Here is a 22,397-nt window from a genome sequence, read left to right as displayed (position 1 = left end):
ATCTCTTCCTTCCATGAAAGTCCCCATGGACTCTGCCAGGTCTCTGCAGGAGGGAGTCCGTGGGGAATAAGAACGAACACTGCTTTTCTGAAACATTTTGCAGAATTGGACAATAGAGACCAAAAGGCTGTGCATGGTATAAATTACAGAAAACAGTGGTGTAATGACATTGTTTGGTGAATAAATTAAAGCCCTGAGTCATGAGGCCAATAACAGAGAGCGAGTGAGCGGAGAAGTATAATTAAAAGGAGAAAAGAGATGTTTTCAGCTGATACTGGAAATGAGACCAAGATGGGGGTGGGGTGGCTGGATGGGGGCAGCTGGCCTTTTCCCTTGGCTGTAGCTCAGCAGAGAGAGCGTGGCTGTTACAGGCAGTCAAGCAAGGTGAGAGAGGAGGCCAATACTTCTGAAACCGAGTAGGAGAGAGAGTGGTAACATGGAGAATTTTAGTAAAAGGAAAGCCACTTGAGCTTTGGAAGTAAAGATAGCTGTAGGATCCTGAACTCTGCAACAATTTAGAATAAGCGGGGATGGGAGAGGTCTGTGTGAAGACAGATGAGAACCTGGGGAATGAGGAGGGGGCTCAGGAGTGGGGCTGGGTGTCCTCGGGGTTACGGGGTTCTGGGGATGGTCCTCCTGGGTCTCTTGTATCTGCAGCTCTGGAATTTCTTGAAAATACCCTCTGACTTGCCCTTTCTAAGGATTAGAAAAAACAAGATATTTTACGCGAGGGCCCTCGACCTGGGCCAGTTGATGTGCATGGACGTAGGGGCCGTGGCCAGGCTGACTGGATCTCACCATCCTGTGGGGCCAGAAAAGCTTTAAGACAATGGAGAAAGTTCAAATTCTGAGCCACAAGCAAACCTTTTCAGACAGGTCTCCTTCCCCAGATTCTTTCGAAAATGTAGTCAATGAAAAGATTTCCATGGGGGGGGGGGCGGGGAATGTATCCTATTCGCCCCATGCACCAGCGCCTAGCACTGCCTGGCGTAGACTAGGTACCAAATCAGTATGTACTGAATGATGGAGGGGGTGGCGTTTGCCTTTTAATAGAGTAAAAGCTGGGATGAGACCAAAACTCATTTTGTTTAGAGAATTTGCTCACCTCTTGTATTCTGAGCTGTAAACCAACACTTAGAAGAGGGCGTGGCACACAGTAGGAATTCATTAAAATTATTGTCCAAACTGGGATGCTTCTGAGAGCAAAAGGGGAACTAACTAGATGGGATTCTGGGACCACGGATATGAACTGGTACCATTTGGGCATACCTGGCTGTGTGGTCACCTGTCGTCAGTACTTATTGAATGAATCAATCTTGTATCCTTGCAGCTGTTTAAGGAAAAGGGAAGGTTTTGTGGGTTTTGCCTCCTTTTAGCCAAATTACTTCCCCTTATCCTTGGGTTCATTCAACAAATATTTACTGAGCACCTACCGGGTATATACCAGGTATTCTGCTTGTATCAGGAATACAAAGGGACAGAGGAAAGCCGTGTTTTTAGTTTAAGGATGCCCACTGTCTAAGAGGAAGCCAGACTGTTGACAGACACATTATTTGATGCTATGACAAGTGCTAAAGTAAAGGGAAGGACAAAATGCCGTGGGAGCCTGTGCGTGGGGAAACCAGTCATCTGCAGGTGGTGGTGAAGAAGGCTTCTTAGAGGAGTGATATCTCGGAGTCATGGAGGATGGGGAGGAGTTTGCCAGGCATTCTGGGAGGAGCCAGATGTCAAGGAAGGCTGTCCAGGGCAGAGAGTTTATTCCAGATTCTGGGAATAGAATTATGAGTAAGACAGTGGGCCTTTGACCTTGCAGATTGTAGGGACGGTTTGCCATCGGATAGAATATTACCTAATCCATCAGGGCTGCGATGGGAGAATTATGGCGTGAGATTGGAGGCTGGAGGCTTGCTAGGAGCTGACCGCAGCAGTGCACTAGGTAGGGAGAGACTTCCAGATCCTCAAGTGGACTGCGAAGGGGAGACTGATGTGCCACTTTCAGCATTGCCCCTCCCACCTGGTGATATGGGGTAGCTTTCACCTTGCTCTGCTTCCTCTGCTATTGTTGCTGGGCAAAAAGAGTGGCCACAGATGGACCAGAGCATCCACTGCCCAGGTACAGAGGTGGGAGGTCTAGCGGTCTCCTTGGGCTGCCTGGATGTCTCAGGATCTGGAGGAGGAGGCTGGGTGGGAGGTGGTGGGTAGACAGGAAGCCAGGGCAGGAGGAGGGAGCTGGGGTGTTGCTTCGATAAGGCCCATCTGCCTCCCCATCCAGAGCTGTTGAATGTAATATTAAAATGTTCCTCATTATTTTCCTTGGATGGGTTTGCTATCCTGATGATATTAATTATTCTTAAAGGTCAACAGCGCTCTTTCGAATCCCCTTCTGTTCTATCATGTAATCAGTTAATTAATTGGAGACCATTTAGCAGCGTCTGCCGAGCGCATTGTTGGGTGCGAGTTTTCTTGTTTTGCTGCTCCTGCGGTGATGGTTCCCTCCATTGCCTGTTTGCTTCCAAGGATTCAGGAACTTGTGCGTGGGCCGCACCTTTCATCCTTCCCTTCCCTGGTGGACCCCCACTTTGTTCACGGTTGCTTCAGAGGTGTCATATCATCAGCTTTTCTCTTTGTGAGTCTCTGAGAGTATTAATAGCCCATTTCCATTGAGTATCTACACATGCCAGGCACTGTGCAGGGTGTCCATATGCATTATTTAATTTACTTCTCACCATCTAATGTGATAGAGATTTTGCTCCCATTTCAGAGCTCAGCGTGGTGAAGTGAGCCATCCAAGAATTGTACAGCTAGAAAGTGGCTGAGCAAAGATGGAACCTTCTAGAAGCCTTCTATCCTTATTTGCTAGGATGCTGCTGCTTTAGAGCATCTGGGAGAGGAGACATGGGTCGTTGCGGGAGAGTCTTTTTTTTTTTTTTTTTTTTTTTGCTTCTTTTTTTTTTTTTTCTTATTATTATTTTATTTTATTTTTTTGGGGGTACACCAGGTTCAATCAACTGTTTTTATACACATATCCCCATATTCCCTCCCTTCCTTGACACCCCCCCCCCCGCGGGAGAGTCTTATTTAGAATTTTTAGTCCCAGGTGCTGCTGGTTCATTACAGGTACAAGCATTTGATATGAGACTGGAGCCTTGAGCTCCACTTTGCTTGCTGCCTCTAAAACCTGATGCTTGCAGAGGGAATTCTTCACTAGCTTGAGGGCAGAGTGGAAGTGGGAAGCAGGCTTGTGGGTGAGAATGCCTCCAGCCCCTGAACACAGCCAGCCCCTCAGCACGACGCAGTCACACTGAAAGGCTGTCCTGTGCTAGACTCATTGGTAGCTCACATCTGCTGCCCGCATCCCTCCTGGAGATGGGCTCCAGGGTGCTCCAAGCCCTGGGCATGTTATCATGTGTATGACTCTGCCAGACCCCTCCCTGCCTGGGGTCTGGGCTGCCCCTGAAGGGAGAATACATAGGTCAGCTCTGCTCGACGGTTCTCCCTGTCTTTCCCTGGTGCTAGCAGATGGCTCTCCATCCTCTGTGGCTTTCCACATGGTCCCAGTTAGTTCAGGGGACTCAGTGGGAAATTTGATTCGAATTCCCCTTTCACAGACCAAGATGCCAAGTCCTCCCAGATACGGGGTGAGGAAGGTTTTTCAGATTCTGCTTAGAAACAGTAGGATTCTGTCCTAGGGGTGGTGACGGGTAGGAGTCGTTGGGAGCACAGGAGGTGGAAACCCCAGTAACACAGCTCCTCCTGCTACTACTGGCAGGTGGTAAAGAACACAGACTCTGCAGCCAGGCTGCTGGAATTCAATTCCTGGATCCCTCAGGCAGCAGCTGCTGACCGAGGGCACGCTATCTACTTTCTTGTGCCATGATCTCCCCTCTGTGAAATGGAGACGGTGACAAGAGTGATGATGATTGGACAATGATGATGGTGGCCCCTCACTTGCGGGGCTGTTGCAGTGTTTAATTGGGCTCTTATATGCAAAACCTTTGAAGAGCACAGGCCCAGAGTGAGGACCACTGGGCGTGTGAGCTCCTAGCATTACTACCACCTGCAGTGCCTCAGTGACCCCAGCCAAGCATTGGGTACCCACCATGTGCCAAGAACTTGTCTGGGGCACGTGCCTTAGTTCATCTTAATCCTCCAAGCTGCTCTTTAAGGCTTCTGCTTATGACTTCTGTGGTTAGGATGCAGAGACTGAGAGGTTCAGTAACTTTTTCAGTCCTCCAATTCAGGAGGACCAGAGCCAAGCGTCTAGCCTGTCTGTCTGGCTCCAGAGCCCAGGCTGTTTACCACTATGCCAGTGGTTCTCATACGTGAGCCTGAGTCAGCATCACCTGGAGGGCTTGATACAACACAGGATGCTGGGCCCACCCCAAGAGGGTCAGACTCAGCAAGCCTGGGGTGGGGGCATTTCTAACAAGTCCCTGGCGATGCTGACAGTGCCGGTCAGGGGACCACACTTTGAAAATCTCTTCCTGCCCGACACGACGTGGCTTCACAGAGCAGTGCAGTGGGGACGTGATGCGGTTCTCCATCACACGGCCTGACAGGGCTCTCCCTGCACTTGATCAGCTGCCTGTGCACTGCATCTTAAAAATCCATTTGTTACCCAGTTCCTCACATGATCTCTGTCTGAGTCTCCTGGCCAGCCTGGCTGGAAGAGAAGGCCCCAAGTGCCAGTGGCATTCACGTGTCCTCTGGGTTCTTTCAGGAGGGAGGCAGGTGGTGTCTAGCTTGCCTCTTTATCTCCGCAGACTCTGGTCTGGGAAAGGGGAGGGACAGGGAGGCCTGAGCTGCTCTGGTTCAAAGGTGCCCAAAGCCGCTAGGTCACTGTCAGCAAAGTCGCCTCTGTTCTGCCCTGGCCACTCCAGAGAGCGGCCTCAGTTAACCTTTTGTCCCTAGTTGGTGACACGTATTCTAGGCTCCTAGAAAATCTCCGAGCTCCTCATGTGGTCCCTCCTCGGGCAGCCAGGAGTGTGGCCCTTGTCGGTAGGGCCAGGCACAGTCGTTTCTCCCAGAGCGTGGTTCTGGCCCACTGTTGCCAGCCTCCTCCCTCTCCACGCCCAGTACCACCCTCTCTGCCCTCGCCCAGGCCACCCCTCCATTTGCCAGGCTCCCCGGCCCAAGACTTTGATCACAGGCATCAGTGTGGAGCTCTGGTCTCATTACCTCCCTTGCTCTTTCTCTGTTCCCTTTCTGCAGGTCCACTTCCCCCACAGCAGCCTGGACCTCCTTCCCTGCTTCCCCCTTTCTCAGATTCCTAGCCCTCCTTCATCCTCCAGCCTCCCCAGACATGGGGTTCCAAAAGGCTTCCTCCCTGGAGGGGCCACACCCGCCCCCGACCCCATGGGTTTTCCTAAAACAGTCTCCAGATGGTAAACCTGGGTCCTACGTTCAGACATCCTGCCGAGCAGGGACTGCGGGGTGGGGTGGGGAAAGCAAACAGATTCATCCTGCAAATCCAGGAGGCACGTTGGGCAGCAAGGGCCCAATTTGTTCCTTTTAGTCAATTGCCAGTGTGGTGACAGCCCTTCTCCAGACTTCGTGGTGGCACCTCCTCATTGGCGATCCTCCACCAAGTTTCAGGCGGGGATTGCGAAGTCCCCTTCCTAGCGATGAATAATGACACTTGTCCCCAGGAGCCCTTGTAGGAATTCCTTAGCTCCCGACAGAGTGTCTCTTTATATCTGGACACATGGGTGTTTTGTTCTCTTATACATGTATGATTGTCCAACCTTTTAGGACAGAAGGATTTGATAGGAACCAAAGTAAACTCACTGGGAAAACAAAATTTCACTAGATCTGTGATTCTTGAAGTAGGGTTCCCAAACCAACAACATCAACGTCCCCTGGGAACTGCCTAGAAATGCAGAATTCTAGGCCAGACCTACTGAATCAGAAACTCTGGAGGGAGGTGGAACCTGGCTGTCTGGTTTACGAGCCCCCGGGTGATTCTGATACCCAGAGTTGGAAAACCTCTCTGTAGATGCTGTTCTCAAATCCACACTTGGCCTGTGTTTCTTCAACCACTCATCCTGAAGGAAGGTTGGGATGCAGTGTCAGCCTAATCAGACTTCTTTATAAAAAAGCCCAAAGCAACTTTCTGCTCACAATTTTGCTGTTTTTAAGAGAGCCATAGATTTTCCTTGAATCCCAAGAGTAGATCTCAGAATGAGGACAGGTGCCTGGCCTGGCTAACAGGTAATTAGCAGAACTCTGCTTTCTGCATCTTGAAGAGCAGCATGGCACTCCTGCCCATCTCCCTCCCCACCTGCCTTCCCTGGACTCAGGTTTCCGGGGTCCTGACCGAGCCCTAGGCAGTTGCCCAGGTGTGGCCTGCACCAGGCTCACCTCTTGTTCCCTCCTCCCTCAACAGTCCCTGCTTTGCTTTTCGTCAGTAGAGGCATCCCTCAGTATCACCTGAGGGGATTGGTTCCAGGACCCTCGCCAGATACAAAATCCAAGGATGCTCAAGTCCTGTATGTGAAATGGTGTAGTACTGTCTGCCCTCCGTATTCGTGAGTTCTGCATCCACTGATTCAATCAACTGCGAATTCTATCCATGGTTGGTTGAACCCACAGATGCAGAACCCGCCAATGAAGAGGGCAGACTGTGATCGCAGTTTCTTGATTTTCCCACAGATGCTCTCACAGATGCTCTCTGCATCTTTGCTTTTCTCTTGTCACGACAGTTCCAGAGTGAAAAATGAGTGTGGTGCTTTGGTCCCATCACCACGTCATCCTTCGTGTACTGGAGCATCTCTTGGGGCGGTGGTCTCCCCAAGCCAGGCCGGCCCACCCTGCCCCTGAGTAGGCACTGCTGGGAACGCCCGTGTCTGCCAGGCTGTGCCCTCCTGGGGCTCCTGAGACAGCTCACGTGCTTCAGGGCAATTAGCTTTTGGTTGATTTGTCTGAAAAGAAACTCCCAGGGAGCAAAACCCCCAGAATAGTCTCAATAACTCTCAAGGTCTGGTGTGAAGCAGACAAGAGAAGGAAGGAAGCTGACTTTAAGGCCTTTTCTGGGACTTGTGACCTGGTGAATACCGAGATGCAGGTTGATCTCTGACCAAACCTCTGACCCTCAGGCCTCAGGGAGAGGGCTGCTTCTTCCCTGGATCTGTGGGGTGTTCGGGCTCTGCCCAAACATGTGAGGGATGGGCTGTGACCTGCAGGTCACAGACAGCAGCACATCTCCAGGGCAGGAGATGCTACCTGTTCCCTCATTAAAATGGGTTTCCATATTATTTTGTTCAACTGAAATTTTGTCGATGTTGAATTAGGGGGCATTGCCTGGGACTCTGGTATTTGTTTTAATGGGCTTGGCCTGTTGCAGCTTTGGTGTCTGGAGATGAGCAGATAAGAGGAGAGACGCCATCCATGAACGATGATAGATTGTGTTCACTGAGGACCAGGCCTTGTGCCACCTGCTTTTGCCATACCCCATTTAATCCTCACCACAACTCTGAGGACTGAGGCACAGAGAGGTTAAGGAACTTGCCCAGGGTCACAGAACATGGAGGTGGTAGAGGAGGGACTGGCCTCCAGACCCATGTGATGCTGAAGTTTTGTGGGAATTTTCAGGTGAACTTGCTGCACATTTATTGAGCACTTATGGGATTCCAGGTGCTGTCAAGATATCACACTGAAAAGAAATAGATGCCTTCAAGAAAAGCAGTCTGTTGGGGGAGGCTGACACACGCACAGCTGTCGTTCAGAGCTGGCAGCCCAAGACGTGGGCTGTGCTCGAGGCCCAGGCAGAATGCAGTGGGAGAAGGACGAGGAATAAGAGCTTTCATAGTGGGTGGCACTGGCCATACATAGAGAGAACCACTTAAATGGACCTACGATGGGGAGTAAGAACACGAAAGGTGTTGAAACCCCGCCGGCAGTGACGTGGAGAGGGAGGAGTGCCAGGAAGCTCCTAAGGTGCAGCCAGCCAGCTGGGTGATTCCCTTCTGTTCATGGTGGGTCTTTAGGGTTGGTTATGGGGAGGGGATAAAAGATGGGGGAGGGACGTGGTGGTGAGAAAGTATATGGCAGCAGGAGGTCAAGGTCATTGTGTGAAAAGATTTGAATTTCAAGGTGGAGTCTGGACCTGATCAGGTGGGGCAAGCATTCTAAGAGTCCACTAGTCGCTGCCCAAAGCTGGTCTCCTATGTGTCCTTCTCCACCCCGCCCTCTGCGTGCATGTGGCAAGTCCTGTCCCCTGTTTCCCTTCCTACCCTGAGCTTCTCCAGCCCGAGAGGACACTGGTAGTCACTCAGGGATGTTGTCGTGTACTTGGGGACAACCCAAGTGATTCTTTTGCATACAACAAGCTATGTGACTGCTGGATTCTGGGACAGATGGGCATCTGGGGAAGGGACACCTGACTTGACTTTGGTGAACTTACAGTTATATTTCTTCACCTGTTGGCTTCTCTTTTCCACTGAGGACCTCGGTCAATGCCTGGCTTTTCCGGGTGCTCCAAGGCTGCACTTTCCAGTATGGTAGCCTTTGCCACCCTTGGCTATGGAACTCTTGAAATGTGGCCAGTCCAAATTGGAAAGTGCTGTGAATGTGAGATACACATAGATTTCAAAAACAGTACAAAAAAGAAAAAAAGAATATGAAATAGCTTATTAGTATTTTTGTTTATATTGATCACAAGAATTGATGGTATTTTGTATAGATTGGGTGAGGTAAAATATATGGACACAACAGATTTCACCTTTTTCTTTTCACTTATTGAACTGTGACTACTAGAAAATTTTAAAAAGTGCATGTGGCTTGCCTTATTGGTGAGTGCTGGTCTAGCCCAGGGATTGGCATACGTTTTGTAAAGGGCCGCATACTAAATGTTTTAGGCTTTGTGGGCCATGGGGTCTCTGTCACAACGGCTCAAGTCTGCTGCTCTAGTGCAAAAGTGACCTGTATTCATTTTCTATTGCTGCTGTCACAAGTTACCATAGACTCTGAGGTTTAAAAACACAAATTGATTGTCTTACACTCTGTGGGTTAGAGGTTCCATGTGGGTCTCAGTGGGCTGAGCTCAAGGTGCTGGCAGGGCTCAGTACCCTTCTGGAGGCTCTCGGGGAGAATCCATTTCACTGCATTTTCCAGCTGCTAGCGGTCATGTGCATTTCTTGGCTTTTGACCCCTTTCGTGCGTTATATGCCTCTGTGCTTTCTTTTGTGTCGCATCTCTCTGACCTCTCTGCCTCCCTCTTCCACATTTAAAGACCCCTGTGATTACTTTGGGGCCATAGGATAATTAAGGATGATTTCCTCATCTCAAGATCTATACTGTTAATCACATCTGCAAAGTCCCTTTTGCCATAGAAGGTGACACATTCACACATCCTGGGGATGAGGCTGTGGACATTTTGGAAGACTGTTATTCCACCTGGACCATAGATTTAGACAGCGTGTAAATAAATGGAGGTGGCTTTTTTTTTTTTTTTTTGTCTTATAACAAAACTGTATTTACGAAAACAGAGTGCTGGCCGACAGGCCAGAGCTTGCTGACCTTGGCACCCAACGATGAATGAATCTGCACCCAATTCCAATGTGATCTTTTCCCCCACACCACCAAACAGTTCTGGGATACCAGCTGGGTACCTCACAATTCAGCTCAGTTCTGGCATCATCTACCCAGAGATAGCATCAGACTCCACAGATTAAGGACTCAGTCCCAGATGACCACCCTCCACCACAGGTGCTAATCGCAAGTACAGATTATCACCTGGGCTTCTGACCAGCTGGCTCTAAATCCGAGGTTCCACGACCCCCTCCTTGGGTTTGGTCAACTTGCTAGAACAGCTCACAGAACTCGGGAAACTCGTTTACTCACTAGATTACTGGTGTATTACGAAGGACATTAAAGGATACAAATCAACAGCCAGAGGAAGAGATACACAGGGCGCGGTCTTGAACAACGGAGCCTCTGTCCCTGTGGAGTTTGGGGCCTGACATGGTGGCACGTGGAAGTGTTCTGGTTCCCCAATCACAAATCCTGTCCTTTTTTTTTTTTTTAAAAAAAAAAAAAAAGATTTATTTATTTATTTTTTGGCTGTGTTGGGTCTTCGTTGCTGTGTGCGGGCTTTCTCTAGCTGCATCACACAGGGGCTACTCTTCATTCTTGTGCACAGACTTTAGTAGTTGTGGCGTGTGGGCTCAGTAGTTGTGGCTCACGGGCTCTGGAGCGCAGGCTCCGTAGTTGTGGCACATGGGTTTAGTTGCTGTGCGGCATGTGGGGTCTTCCCGGACCAGGGATCAAACCCATGTCCCCTGTACCGGCAGGCGGATTCTTAACAACTATGCCACCAGGGAAATCTCTCCTTTGGAGTTTTTCTGGGGACTTGATTGCCTAGGCACAGTTGATTAAATCAGTGCCCATTGGTGATTGATTTCCTCTCCCCTCACTGGGAAATCTAAGGGTGGGACTGAAAGTTCCAACCCTCTATTCATGGTTTGTTCCCCTGGCAACCACACCTCCATCTTTAGGGGATTTCTGAAAGTTATGTCATTCTCTGAAGCAATTTCAGGAACTGAGGACAGGAGACTGAGTGTTATAACAAAAGATGCTCCTGTAGCTCTTATCCCTCAAGAAATTCCAAGGGTTTTGGGAGCTGTGAGCCATGAACCATGGATAAGGACAAAATATTTACTTCTTTATATATACTTCTTTTATCTTTAATCTTTAATTTTTTAATTAATTAATTTTTTTGGCTATGTTGGGTCTTTGTTGCTGCGCCCTGGCTTTCTGTGGTCGAGACAAGCAGAGTCTACCCTTCATTTCAGTGTGTGGGCTTCTCAGTGCAGTGGCTTCTCTTGTTGAGGAGCATGGGCTCGAGGCATGAGGGCTTCGGTTGCGGCACATGGGCTCAGTAGTTGTGGTGCACGGGCTTAGTTGCTCTGCGGCATGTGGGATCTTCCTGGACCAGGGGTCAAACCCATGTCCCCTTCGTTGGCAGGCAGATTCTTAACCACTGCGCCACCAGGGAAGTCCCAGGACCAAATGTATACTTCTTACTATGATGATCATTTCTCTAAGTGTATTGTGTGGGGTGATATTTTTGCTGGAACTCCATGGAGAAGGTTCTGTGAGCCAATAAGTTTGAGAGACTCAATGGGTCAGATCCATCACTTAGTAAAGTCTCTGGGAAGTTCTGCAGTAAATAAGCGTGTTTAATTTTATTTAGTACCGCATTTTTCAAGCAACATGAAATTTTTTCCCGTGTAATACCCACTAACATACGGCAGACCTCGGATTCCCAGGAACATTCACTGGGAAACCCTGGTTTAGCTCAGCCCAGGGCCTTGTGGAAAAGCTGCCTCCAGTCTCCTGATCTGAGGTCAAGACACCAGTCACGTCACTTGAGATTTGATTAGAGAAAGCATTTTGGCTTCATTAAAGTTCATTAAATGAGCCATCCAGTGTAATTTAGCTGAATAAAAATGGCTCAAATGGCTTTAACCCACACCCCCTTTTACAGCAATTTAATTGAGGGAAAAGCAAATATATCAGTGATGTAGAAAAATACTTCTTGGCCTTCAAGAAGGACATGGGGCAGCAGCACCTGCTTCCTTGTCACAGGCGCTGGATTTTAAGTTGTTGGCTTAGGGGGACCCCTCGGGGGTGGGCAGCAGGCTTTGATGATGAGATGGCCTAGGGCTTCCTTCCTTCCCACTGGTTCAACCCAAGGAGGTTGACCACAGCCACCCTAACTGCTCCTCGCTGCAGGCTGCAGGCATCTTGGTGTGGGGCTGATGTGTGCAAAGTCCCAAGTTCAAGATCATGAAGTGTAAGTTCCCTGGTTCTTGGAGAAGCAGGGAGGAGACTGTCAGCCTCCTCCTTCTCTGTGGTTTGTTCCTTTAGCAAACTCTCTGTCGGGTCGGTGCTACATCAAGGCACACTCCTTTCTTGACTTTTCCTCCAGATCCTTCAGCAATTTCAAAAGAATCTTGGTGTGGTGTGGCAGGGGAGGGAGATGGCTGTCTCCAAGAAGACCCAGGAGATAGTTCTTCCATGGGGAAAAGTAGAAGGGGAGAGACAGGTAGCTGAGGGGGTGTTGGGTCTTCAGGAAGGAAGACTTGCATCTTTCTAATGCTGCCTTCATAGATGGAGGAAATCAGATTTACATCATGATCATAGTAGCCAGGAAGCCACAGCCCCTGGGAGCTCGTGAGAGCAGGAGGGGTTGGACCTTTGTTGTTCCCTGGGCAGCCATGCTTGATGCTCTGAGCCCATACCGTGCTTGGAATAGTGCTTTCTGCAAGCGGCAGTGTGAATCCTCTAGGAAAAGTCAGTGACCGTGGCATTCACTGTTGGGATGCCAGCTGAGCACACCCCTGGGTCTCTGTGTTCTCTCCAAACCATCTCCTGCAGCAGGAGACTGGCATGTGTTTGCGGGGAGCTGACCGAGTGGACGGATGCCAGACTGCATCTTCGTGGCTGGACCCTGATTGGGAAGCTGGTTCTCTAGAGCAATGGGACGTAGGCAGAGCGAGGCAGGGACTGAAGATCATGACTCGGAGGCTTTTGGGGATCACAGGTGGGCAGCCAACTGCTAGGACCTTGGGGCAAAAGAGGGGCTGAGGACAGGTGTACTAGGGCTGCTGTAACAAACACGGCAGACGGAGCGGCTTAAACAACAGAAATGACTTCTTCACAGTTCTGGAGGCTGGAAGTCCATGATCAAGGTGTCAGCAGGGTTGGTTCCTTCTGAGGCCTCTTATCTTGGCTTGCAGGTGCTGACTTTTCCTCCTTATGTCTTCACATCACCTCCCTCTGTGCATGTCTGTGTCCTGATCTCTTATGATGATACCAATCATATTGGATTAAGGTTTATTTCAATGGCCTCATTTAGCCTTAATTACCTCTTTAAAGGCTCTGTCTCCAAATACAGTCATATTCTGAGGTCCTGAAGGTTCAGACTTCATCACATGGATTTTGAGGAGACACGGTCCAGCCCGTTATAACGGAAGACAAAACTCAAGTGAGAGGGAGTGAGGAGATGCAGAGGCAGAGTGAACATCCAGGAGCTGAAGTGGGAGCAGGGCCGGCCCAGCCAAGGTCTGCGGTGTTGACAGGGGAGATGCCTGGGTGAACCATGCGGGGTGGGGCAGCCTGGCTTAATAGCACAGGGGAAGCAGGGCACCTGCATTTCCACAATTCCTCACACACTCCTAAGTGTCCTACGACGCTTAAGTCCTAAGACACAGCCTGCCCCCGGGCCTGCCTCTGCTGATAGAAGAGGAGGCACTTCCAAAGTCAGTTGCACCCTCAATCTGGGAAGTGCACAGAGCCTTCCATCTTCAGGATCGCTTTGTGGATAGGAATTCGTGTCTCCTTCTGAGCTATCAGCCCCAAAGGATGCAGTGTGTTTGGGGCAATAGAGGGGTTCACCTGGTTGGCTTCTCTTGGCTGCAGGGTCCATCTCGAGTGACTCTCTTGTTGGACGGTAGGGTTCCCGGGGTTGAGGGCGACATTCTCCCTGATCCTGGGGCTCTGTCTAGCTGCATTTGGGCGCCCCCTTTAGGATGGTCACGGGACTGCTTCCCATCCTGAGGTTTTCCCTGCTCCCCACGGGCCTAATGCAGGAGGGGCCATCTCAGCCTGTCGCTCCTCAGGGTCAGAGTTTGGTTATCTGTGTGTCTGGCTCCCTGTTTCCAGAGCACCCAGTAGCTGCATCATCACCGTTCATTACTCTGGGCCCCAGAGCCTGGGCTGTGAGAGAGCCAGGAGCGCAGGACAAAATTAATGGCTTTGTTTGGTAGTCTCAGATGAGGGATGCGGGGGCAAGGTCATGGAGCTTGATTTTGGGAAAGTGTTTGATGCATCATCTCGTAAAATCTTGCTCACCAGATTAATTCAGGCGGTCAGGTGACTTGGAAACTGGCCATTGACTCAAGCAACAGTCAGAGACGGGTGATAATGGATCTGTGAGGGAGGAGGCTCCGAGCTGCTGCGGGGACCAGAGACAGGATGGTTCTTAATTAAACCTTTGTCTGATGAGCAGGGTAACCGGCCCATCAATAACTGATGACAGGTGAACACAGGTGAGGCGCTGGCTAGAAGGAACATCAGGGGCAGTGAGTTCTGAGTGGGTGGTAAGTCAGTTAAAGCCCCGCGCCTTGTCTTTCCCATCTGCCCTGCACATGAGCATTTATAAATGCCTCTGAGGGCAGGATGGCCACAGGTATGCCCTGCTTGCCTAGTTGCGGGGGAGGGGTGTGTGTTTGCCTTACTTGTCTTTCGTGTGTTTGTTTGTCTCTGGGGCTGGATGCTTCTGGGTCACATGTCCCTGGCAGGGTGCTGTGTATGGTTGCTCACGTTGTGCGCACTGCTCTCCTCCCAGGACTTGTGCAGCACAGTGTCGCTGTCTCTGGGGACGTGTACTGGGTTGTGAGTATGTGTACGTGGATGTATACATGTCTGTTGGCTGCAGATGTTCCTGGGTATGCTGCTTGTGACTTGTTGCCAGAATCTTTACATTAAAGCTACTCAGAGCAATTCAACTTTGGTTAGCAATCTCTGAGCCCCAGTTTCCTCATCTGTTGCATGGAGAAAATAGCAATCCCCGCCTTGTATGGTTGCTGCCAATATTAAATGAGATCATGGATGCAGACGTGCATGACACAGTAGCTGGTGCTGAGTGAGCCCCTGGTGACTGGCAGCTGTTGATTGTGAGATGGTGCAGGGGGGCAGGAGGGGGTGAGAGCAGGAGCGTACCTGGACTGCAGAAGGAAGAGGTGCTCTGTGCACTGGTGGGACGGTCAGGGAGCAGGGAGGGGAGAGGGCAGTGTGGACAGAGCCCATGAGTGTCACCGCTCCATCTGGCCAAAGAACTGGAGGAATTGGAAGGGACCCTTTCTCCTCCAGGTGGGGCTTGGTGGGTGGGGGAGGGGTGGGGAGGAGCTGCAGAGGAGACACCCCTGGGAGAGCTGAAGCCCACCTTTCCCTAACCAGGTGTCCCAGGCCCCCTCCTACCTCTAATTTGTAATGAGGAGATAATGCTATTTCTTATTCTTTATTTGCCCAGAATGCCTGTTATTTTCTTTCTTTCAGAATCCAATTTTCTCTTGACATTTCTGCCTAATGTAGTAAAACATGACCTTTGTGAAAGGACATTGCTGGCAGCCTGCTCCCTGCCTCGGGCCCCCCAAGAGCTCCTGGCACACTCCTGGGCTGCTCCTCCCTCGGAGATGGGCAAGGGTTCCCAGTTCACCTGGACCCCTCCTGTGTCCCTGCCTCCTCCCTCCTTCCGGGGGGCCAGGGGGCGGGGCGTGTTTCCCAGGGCTCAGTGAATCTGGGGTTCCTGGGCTGCTGACTCTCACAGGAGCTGCTGCTCAGCTTCAGAACCGGGAGCTTTGTTCCAGGCTGCGCTGGTGTCGGGCACAGAGCTCAAGGCCCCTTGTCTAACTTCTACTGCCACGGATGCAGGTGTGCATACACAGTAAACCAGGAAAAGCACAACAAAACAGAAGACTTCTACCTGGATGAGTCACTCACCTTTATTGAGACATCATAGTGGCTCATGGTAACGGAAACACATAGAGTGGTACCGAAGCCAGTTATCCGTGACCCTGAGTTCCAGCTCCTGGTGTAAGGCAGCGCCTTTGATGGGCGTACATGTCTCATCCTCTGCTCCTCCCTCCCAAGGAGGAGATGCTCTGCAGGGAGCTGGGCGCCCGGGTGTCCTCAAGCGGTCATCACGCAGTTCTTCTATCACCCTTTCCTTCCGATCAGCGGGAGAACGAGGCAGTTTGTAGGAATAAGATATGCCGTTGTTAGGGGTTTTGTAAAGCTGAGCCTGGGTTGAGGTATATAGGCTTTTAGTGAGAGCTTGTGTTGTCACACACACCAGCGCTCCACAGCCTTGCGGAGAGGAAGTGGGTGACAGTGTGGAGATATGGGGGCTGTCCTAGAGAGGGATGTGGGCTTAAAGACTCTGAAAGGAGAGAGTGCTGGGGGCTGGGGAGAGAGTGGGACAGTAAACCTGGGGGACACCTACCTAGACACCTTCCCTTCACCCCCAGTCCCCTGCACCCTGAGAATGGGGTCTTCCTCCCCCACACAGTCATGGGCTGTCACCAAAGGTGGAGCTGCCCCAAATAGCTGCAGGAAGGGGGACCCCTTCCAGGACCCGAGGGTGGGTTGCTGTCTAAAATTCAGAAATGAATTGTCTGAGGAGACACACGTGCTGACAAAGCAAGAGACTTTATTGGGAAAGGGCACCTGGGTGGAGAGCAGGAGGGTAAAGGAACCCAGGAGGACTACTCTGCCACATGGCTCACAGTCTCGCGTTTTATGGTGATGGAGTTAGTTTCTGGGTTGTCTCTGCCCAATCTCTCTGACTCAGGGTCCTTCCTGGTGGCACCTGCATCTCTCAGCCAAGATGGATTCCAGCGAGAAGGATTCTGGGAGGTTGGTAGGACATGTGGACTGGAGTCCCCTCTCTCCTTTTGACCTTTCCTGAATTCTTCCAGTTAGTGATAGCTTGTTAGCTTCGCGTTCCTTACCAGGACCTCTTGCTGTAAGAGAACTTATGCAGGTGGCTACTCTCTTGCCTGGCCAGGGCGGGTGGTTTCAGTCAGTGTTTCCCCTAATAAAATGAGAAGGGGAGGCCTTATCCTTTAGCTTGTCCTTGTGTTTGAATATCTGCTCCTCTGATGAGCTGTGTCTACTCTCTGTGAGCTCCCTCAGACTGAACTTGTCCCCTGAGCTCCAGATCCAAGCATCCAATGAACTATCTCATCTCTCTCTTTGGACGTCTAACAGGCAGCCCAAACTCAGTGTCTGCAAGGGAGAGGCTCTTGATCCCCATGCCATTCCTTTGCAGTGGGACCCCTTTGCAGCTTTCCTCGGCTCACTGAATGACATCACCACTCTCCTGGCCCTCAAGTCTCCCTCCTCTGCCGATCCAATCCCATAGGAAGTTCTGGCAGCTCTCCCTCTACCATCTAGCTTGAATCCATCTGCTTAATTGTCCCCACCCTCTCTTCTTGCCTGGAACACTGCAGCAGCTCCTCATTGCTCTGATGGCTTCCAGTCTTGGGTTCCTATTTTAAAAAATGGTAATCAGATGATGCCACGTCCTTACTTAAACCCATCCGGTGCCCTCCCATTGTTCCTTGGACGCCTTACCTTGGCCTCTCCTGCTTATCCTAGGCCACTCTTCTCCTACTTCCTTCCTCACTGGCCCCCTTTCTGGCCCCCTGATCACTCTCCAGCCTTTGCACGTGCTGCTTTCACTGCTTGGAACACACCTCCCCTGGCACTGGGCCCATTCTCACTCCTCTTGTCTCAGCTCTGACGTCCTCTTCTCAGAGGGCCTTTCTGGAAGCATCTTCTGACGTAGCCCTGTCTCTTTCCCACGTCAGTTACTTGCCCCACTTTGCTTATTCCCTTCCATCTACTCATCACAAACTGCACTTCTCTGGCTTATATGTTTGTAACATGAACATAAGTTCCGGAGGGACCTTATGTGTCGTCAAACCCCTCATCCCTTCGTGTAGCCTATATTTGGCTCTCAACAAATATCTGTTGTAGAAGTCCTCCAAATATAGGTTCACCTGTAAACATATGCATATGTGTATAAATAGGAGTCTGTGTTTGTATTTATTACCTACATATTTAATAGACATAAATATGCACGTGCTTGTGTGCATGTTATTTACCTAAGAGCAATTCTTACCACTCTCCTTTCTCATCGCTAGATGAATACACAATTCTTGGGATGCCACTTCAGCCCTAGCTGTCTCCAACTGCTGCCTTGTAGGGCTATTACCACATCAAAAGTTGTTTGTTGAGCCTGGCAAAGTAGTAACCGTGGGTGTGTTTCTTCTTTTATTCAGAAGGCTAATGACTACTCCTTTCCCCTGTACATCCTAATGAGAACAATTAAATAGCCATTAGGAGGAGAACAGAAGTGTGAACAAAAAGGCTGATGTCTTGATAATTGATGGGCAGGATTGCTGGGGGAGGGACTGGCTTGAAGGAATTGTAGGTGATCTGCAGAATTTTTTCTGACTGGTGGGAATGTTGAGTGTTTGTTGGTAACAGGGCACAAGAGTTTCACTTATGCAAGTGGAAGAAGTCCTAGATGTCTGTAGTACAGAGTAGTGCATAGTTAACAATACTGTACTGTGCTCTTAAATATTTGGGAAGAGTGTACATCTTCTGTTAAATGTTATTATCACAGAAAAAAGTGAGGGAAGAAACTTTTAGAGGTGCCAGTTACGTCTATGGCACTGTTTTAGGCAATTGTTTCATGGATGTATATTATCTTCAAACTCATCAAGACATATACATTAAATATGTACAGCTTTTTTGGTAAGTCAGTTATACCTTAATAACAAAAAAGTAGGGGAGAGAGAAATTAGGAGTTTGGGGTTAGCAAATACAAACTACTATATATAAAATAGGTAAGCAACAAGGTCCTACTATATAGCACAGGGAACTATATTCAGTATCCTATAATAAACCATAATGGAAAAAGTATGAAAAATAATATGTATGTATAACTGAATCACTTTGCTGTGCAGCAGAAATTAACACAATATTATAAATGAACTATACTTCAATAAAAAAAAAGAATGCTTACTGGTTTTTATACCCTATATCCTGAGAGTTCTCTGTTCTCCTGTAGGAGGGTGAGTTTAAAAAGGCTCTCTGAAAAAAAAAAAAGGGCTCTCCGATATTTTATTGTGGTGAGGGGATATGGAAGAATGACCAACACAATTTTTTAATTAATTAATTAATCAATCAATCAATTAATTTATTTATTTAATTTGATTTGTAAAACCTTGCTTTTTAAAACATCTCAGCATCCTCTTCAGACATGATCTGTAGCTTAGACTAACTGGCAGATGTACTGCTAGCTGAATGGAGCAAAGGAGAAGAACAACAAAGGCAGACTTCCGTGAGATGACCATGCTTACTATGGAGAGAATGACTTATGCCAGATTTTCCTTTAATTTCCTCTTTATTTGTCAATCTTGCAGAAACCTGTCGAGTAACCGGCTCACCACACTCTCATGGCAGCTCTTCCAGACGCTGAGTCTTCGGGAATTGTAAGTTCAGTTTTGAAGACTGTCCAAGTCAGTAGAGTGATGATTAAAGGTTGGGTGGAGCCACTTGAGGCTGGGCGTACATCTGAAGGGGCTCCTTGGGTTGGATGGTGTGGGTGTACCATGTTCAGTGAGAGTGAGCCACCCCATCCCTTGATTTCTGTTGCTCCTGCACACAATACACTTCAGAAGATTGCAATCTCATCTCTTAGCAGGGCCTAGTTTTGTGATCTCCTGGTAATTAGTAATAACATTTATATTTATATATATTTATAATACTAAAGAGAATTTATCAATTTATAATAAGTAACATTTGCAGTATATAAATAGATTATTAGGTGTGCTTTCATTTACATGATCTTTGATTTATCATCACAAGTATCATGGGAGGTAGGTATTATTATACCTCCCATATAAAAGGTATCGCTACACTTTACGATGAGGATTCTGAGCTCCAGAAAGGCATGTGAGACACAGCCAAGGTCACATTGCTAGGGATTAGCAGAAACAGGACTTGAAGCCAGGCCTCTGATTTCAGATTGCATGTCTTTTCCACTTCTCATGATCTTCTGTCAGCCTGTTTGGCTTGAGTATGGGCCTCCTGGAGGGACTAAGCCCATGTATTTATTCAGTCCTCCTGTGGACTGCTCAGCCTCTCTGCATTCCAAGGCTGATCAATGTACTCCTACCCCAGTCAGCCATTTTGCACAAACCCATGTTGGATGGATGAGTGAAAACTCGTGACCATTGCTGGAAAAAATAGTTCATGTTGATGTGTGAGTCATCAGGGTCATCTCTGTGCATGAAGGATGGCATATTATGTTGAGGGAACAAATCAAGGAATAAATTGAAAAGGAATTGAGGCACAGAAGGAGTTTGGGAGCGAGGGTTCCAGAGACATGGCTCACGTGTCTTCCCTTTTACTTGGTGACTCAGATCCAAATTCACGGAATGCAGATTCCTTTCCTATCCTTTACCAAGAAGCATTGAATGGCCTTGGATCCCTGTCCATGCCGTTAGCCTTTCAACTTGTTGTGTATCCACCCGGTAAGACCTGAGTTCAAGGATGAGTCATAACCTTACCTTTTCTGACCCAGTTGGTCAGGAAGGGGAATATTTACAACCCCATGACAGTCTTATGTATACCCTACTCATCCTTATGGACCCAAGTGCCCAAGTGCCTTAAAAAGGCCATTCCAGGGATGGGAAGGACAGAGATGGTCTCTTTGCCAGTGTTGGAGAGTTTAGGACAAGACTGCTGTGGGTTGCTTGTCTGCTTTAGAATTTTGCCCCTCCCACCAGACTTCTCCCCTGCTATGAGCACAATAGCTATAATGATCAGAGTTCTGTGGTCATACATGGCTGCTATCCAGCTGTGCTCCAATAAAAATGCCTACCTGAGCTTGGAAAAAGGTAAATATGTACTTATTTGTTTATAAAGCACTGAGAAACTGGATAATGTCGCAGACATCTCAATGTCAGACTGTTACACTTGATGCATTTGTGTTCATTCCCATCTTTGTAGGTGGGAGAGACACTAGAGCTAAATTAACATGAGTGCTTTGATCACCACTGACTGATTCCTGAGATCTGATTCTGTGCCAGGCACTGTGCCAAGCAATCTATCAAGTTATATATGTTATTTAATCCTTGTAACAATGGTATCAGGTTAGAATGACTACCATCACTTCAAATTTGGGCACACTGGGGTACTTAGCAAGGTTTAGCATCTTGGTTAAGATCACCCGTTAACTAAATGGTAGCATATGGACTCAAGATCTTGACCACTATGCTTAGCTACCTCCCAACTTTCTCAATGTGTTTTCAATCCAAGGATCTGTTCTACAGTAATTTACAATAAAAATGCATAATTGTAGTTTTTCCTTACATTGCCCTAAAACTGACCACGGGCCCTGCTCTAAAGGAGAGCTCGCAAGGGCTCTCTTTCTTGGGAGCCTTTCATCTAGTTCTCCTGAGGCCCCTGCCCCTTCATCTGTGGGAGTCCAGGGACAGCATCTCTCCAGGGGACATCTGGGTCTGCCACTGGCTGAATTATTGAGAAAACGTTCAGTGCTCCTTTTAAAAAATCATTGGCTGCAAAATCAATGATGTGCTGCCCCGGTGACCTGTTTCGTGGAGTTTTAGAAACAGTTGTTCTGTGGATATATATTTAAAGAAAATGTCAGATTTCTCCCAGAGGATCATGGGATTCTGCATTCATCTTTGCCTGGGATCAATACACCAGTGAGCTGGATGTGACTTATGGGGGAATGAAGACATTCCCTCCAGGGTGAGTCAGTGTGTGAGAGCCACCATGTCCATGGAGTATTTTATTTCCGTCACATTGTTAAATAAGAAAAAAATTATATCGGAAAATAAAGAAGGCCCCCTCTAAGGAGCAGTCGCCCCAGTAGGGGTCTATTTTTTGAGGAAGAATTGAATGTTGAGAGTGGAAAATTTATCTTTTGGCTGCAGGGGCCGTGTGTTGGCTCTTAGCTGTGGCGGTGATTAAAATCCAAACAATCCCAGTTCCTGGCAAATGGAAGAGGGGGTCGTATTTTCTTGTCTGACTTCCTGATTAGTCCACACGGCGCCATCTGCCACGAGCCATCTAGACTGCCAATGTCTGCGCAACGGAGCCTGTGGGCTGGGGTGTGGGGATGGGTCAAGTATTTCCAGGAAGAAAGAATTTTTGGCCCTAGAGGAGAGAGGCCAGAGAGAGATGGCTCTGTGAGCTGTGGCAACGAGATCACAAGGGCAGAAGTGTGAGGCTTCCAGCGACCTTCTGCAGGAACAGAAGGAGCAAACTAGAGCATTCAACAATTTGTTAGCACATTTTATTCCATCACTGAGGATCCCTGCCTGCCCCAGTCAGCCCCTCCTCTGATCCTTGATAGAAGAACTAGCGCTGTTGGGATTCCTCATCGGAAGGGCTGAGGGTCTACGACTTTTCCAGTAGCAGAGAAGGAGAAAGAAGAGGCGTATATTGAGTACCTATTATGTACAAGATCCTGTCTTATCCCTGGAACAATCCCACGGGGGAGGTATCCTTTACCCAGTCTGACAAATGAGGGATTGGAGGCGTGTCCAAGTGAAATGACTGGTCCAACATCACCCGGCAAGTAAATTTGAATTAGTACTGCGACTATTGGCATTGCTGCCACCCAGGTCTGCTGTTTTCAAAGACCAGCTCTTTCCTTATCCAGCTCAGCACCACAGCCCACATGCTTTGTGTCTCCTTCCAGAAACCACTCTCAAGGTGGCGGCTCTCTTGCGTGAAATCAAAGGGAAAAAAACCCAAGCAAGTTAGCATCTCAGAGGCCTTGCCTTGTG

The 22,397-nt window shown here is 48.8% G+C and overlaps 1 protein-coding gene across 6 annotated transcripts in view; it reads left to right on the top strand.

Moving 5' to 3' along the window:
- The window catches only part of NTRK3 (neurotrophic receptor tyrosine kinase 3), a 369,697-nt gene that overhangs the window by 92,234 nt on the left and 255,066 nt on the right, over positions 1–22,397 (top strand). For all 6 annotated transcript variants that reach the window (XM_057721553.1, XM_057721552.1, XM_057721554.1 and 3 more), the window contains one exon: positions 18,999–19,067. In XM_057721553.1, coding sequence (XP_057577536.1) covers positions 18,999–19,067 — 69 coding nt within the window. The remainder of the gene's footprint in view (positions 1–18,998; positions 19,068–22,397) is intronic.

This window comes from Hippopotamus amphibius, chromosome 2, assembly GCF_030028045.1.
Source record: "Hippopotamus amphibius kiboko isolate mHipAmp2 chromosome 2, mHipAmp2.hap2, whole genome shotgun sequence".
Taxonomy (NCBI): Eukaryota; Metazoa; Chordata; class Mammalia; order Artiodactyla; family Hippopotamidae; genus Hippopotamus; species Hippopotamus amphibius.
This window is presented reverse-complemented; position numbering and strand designations above follow the sequence as displayed.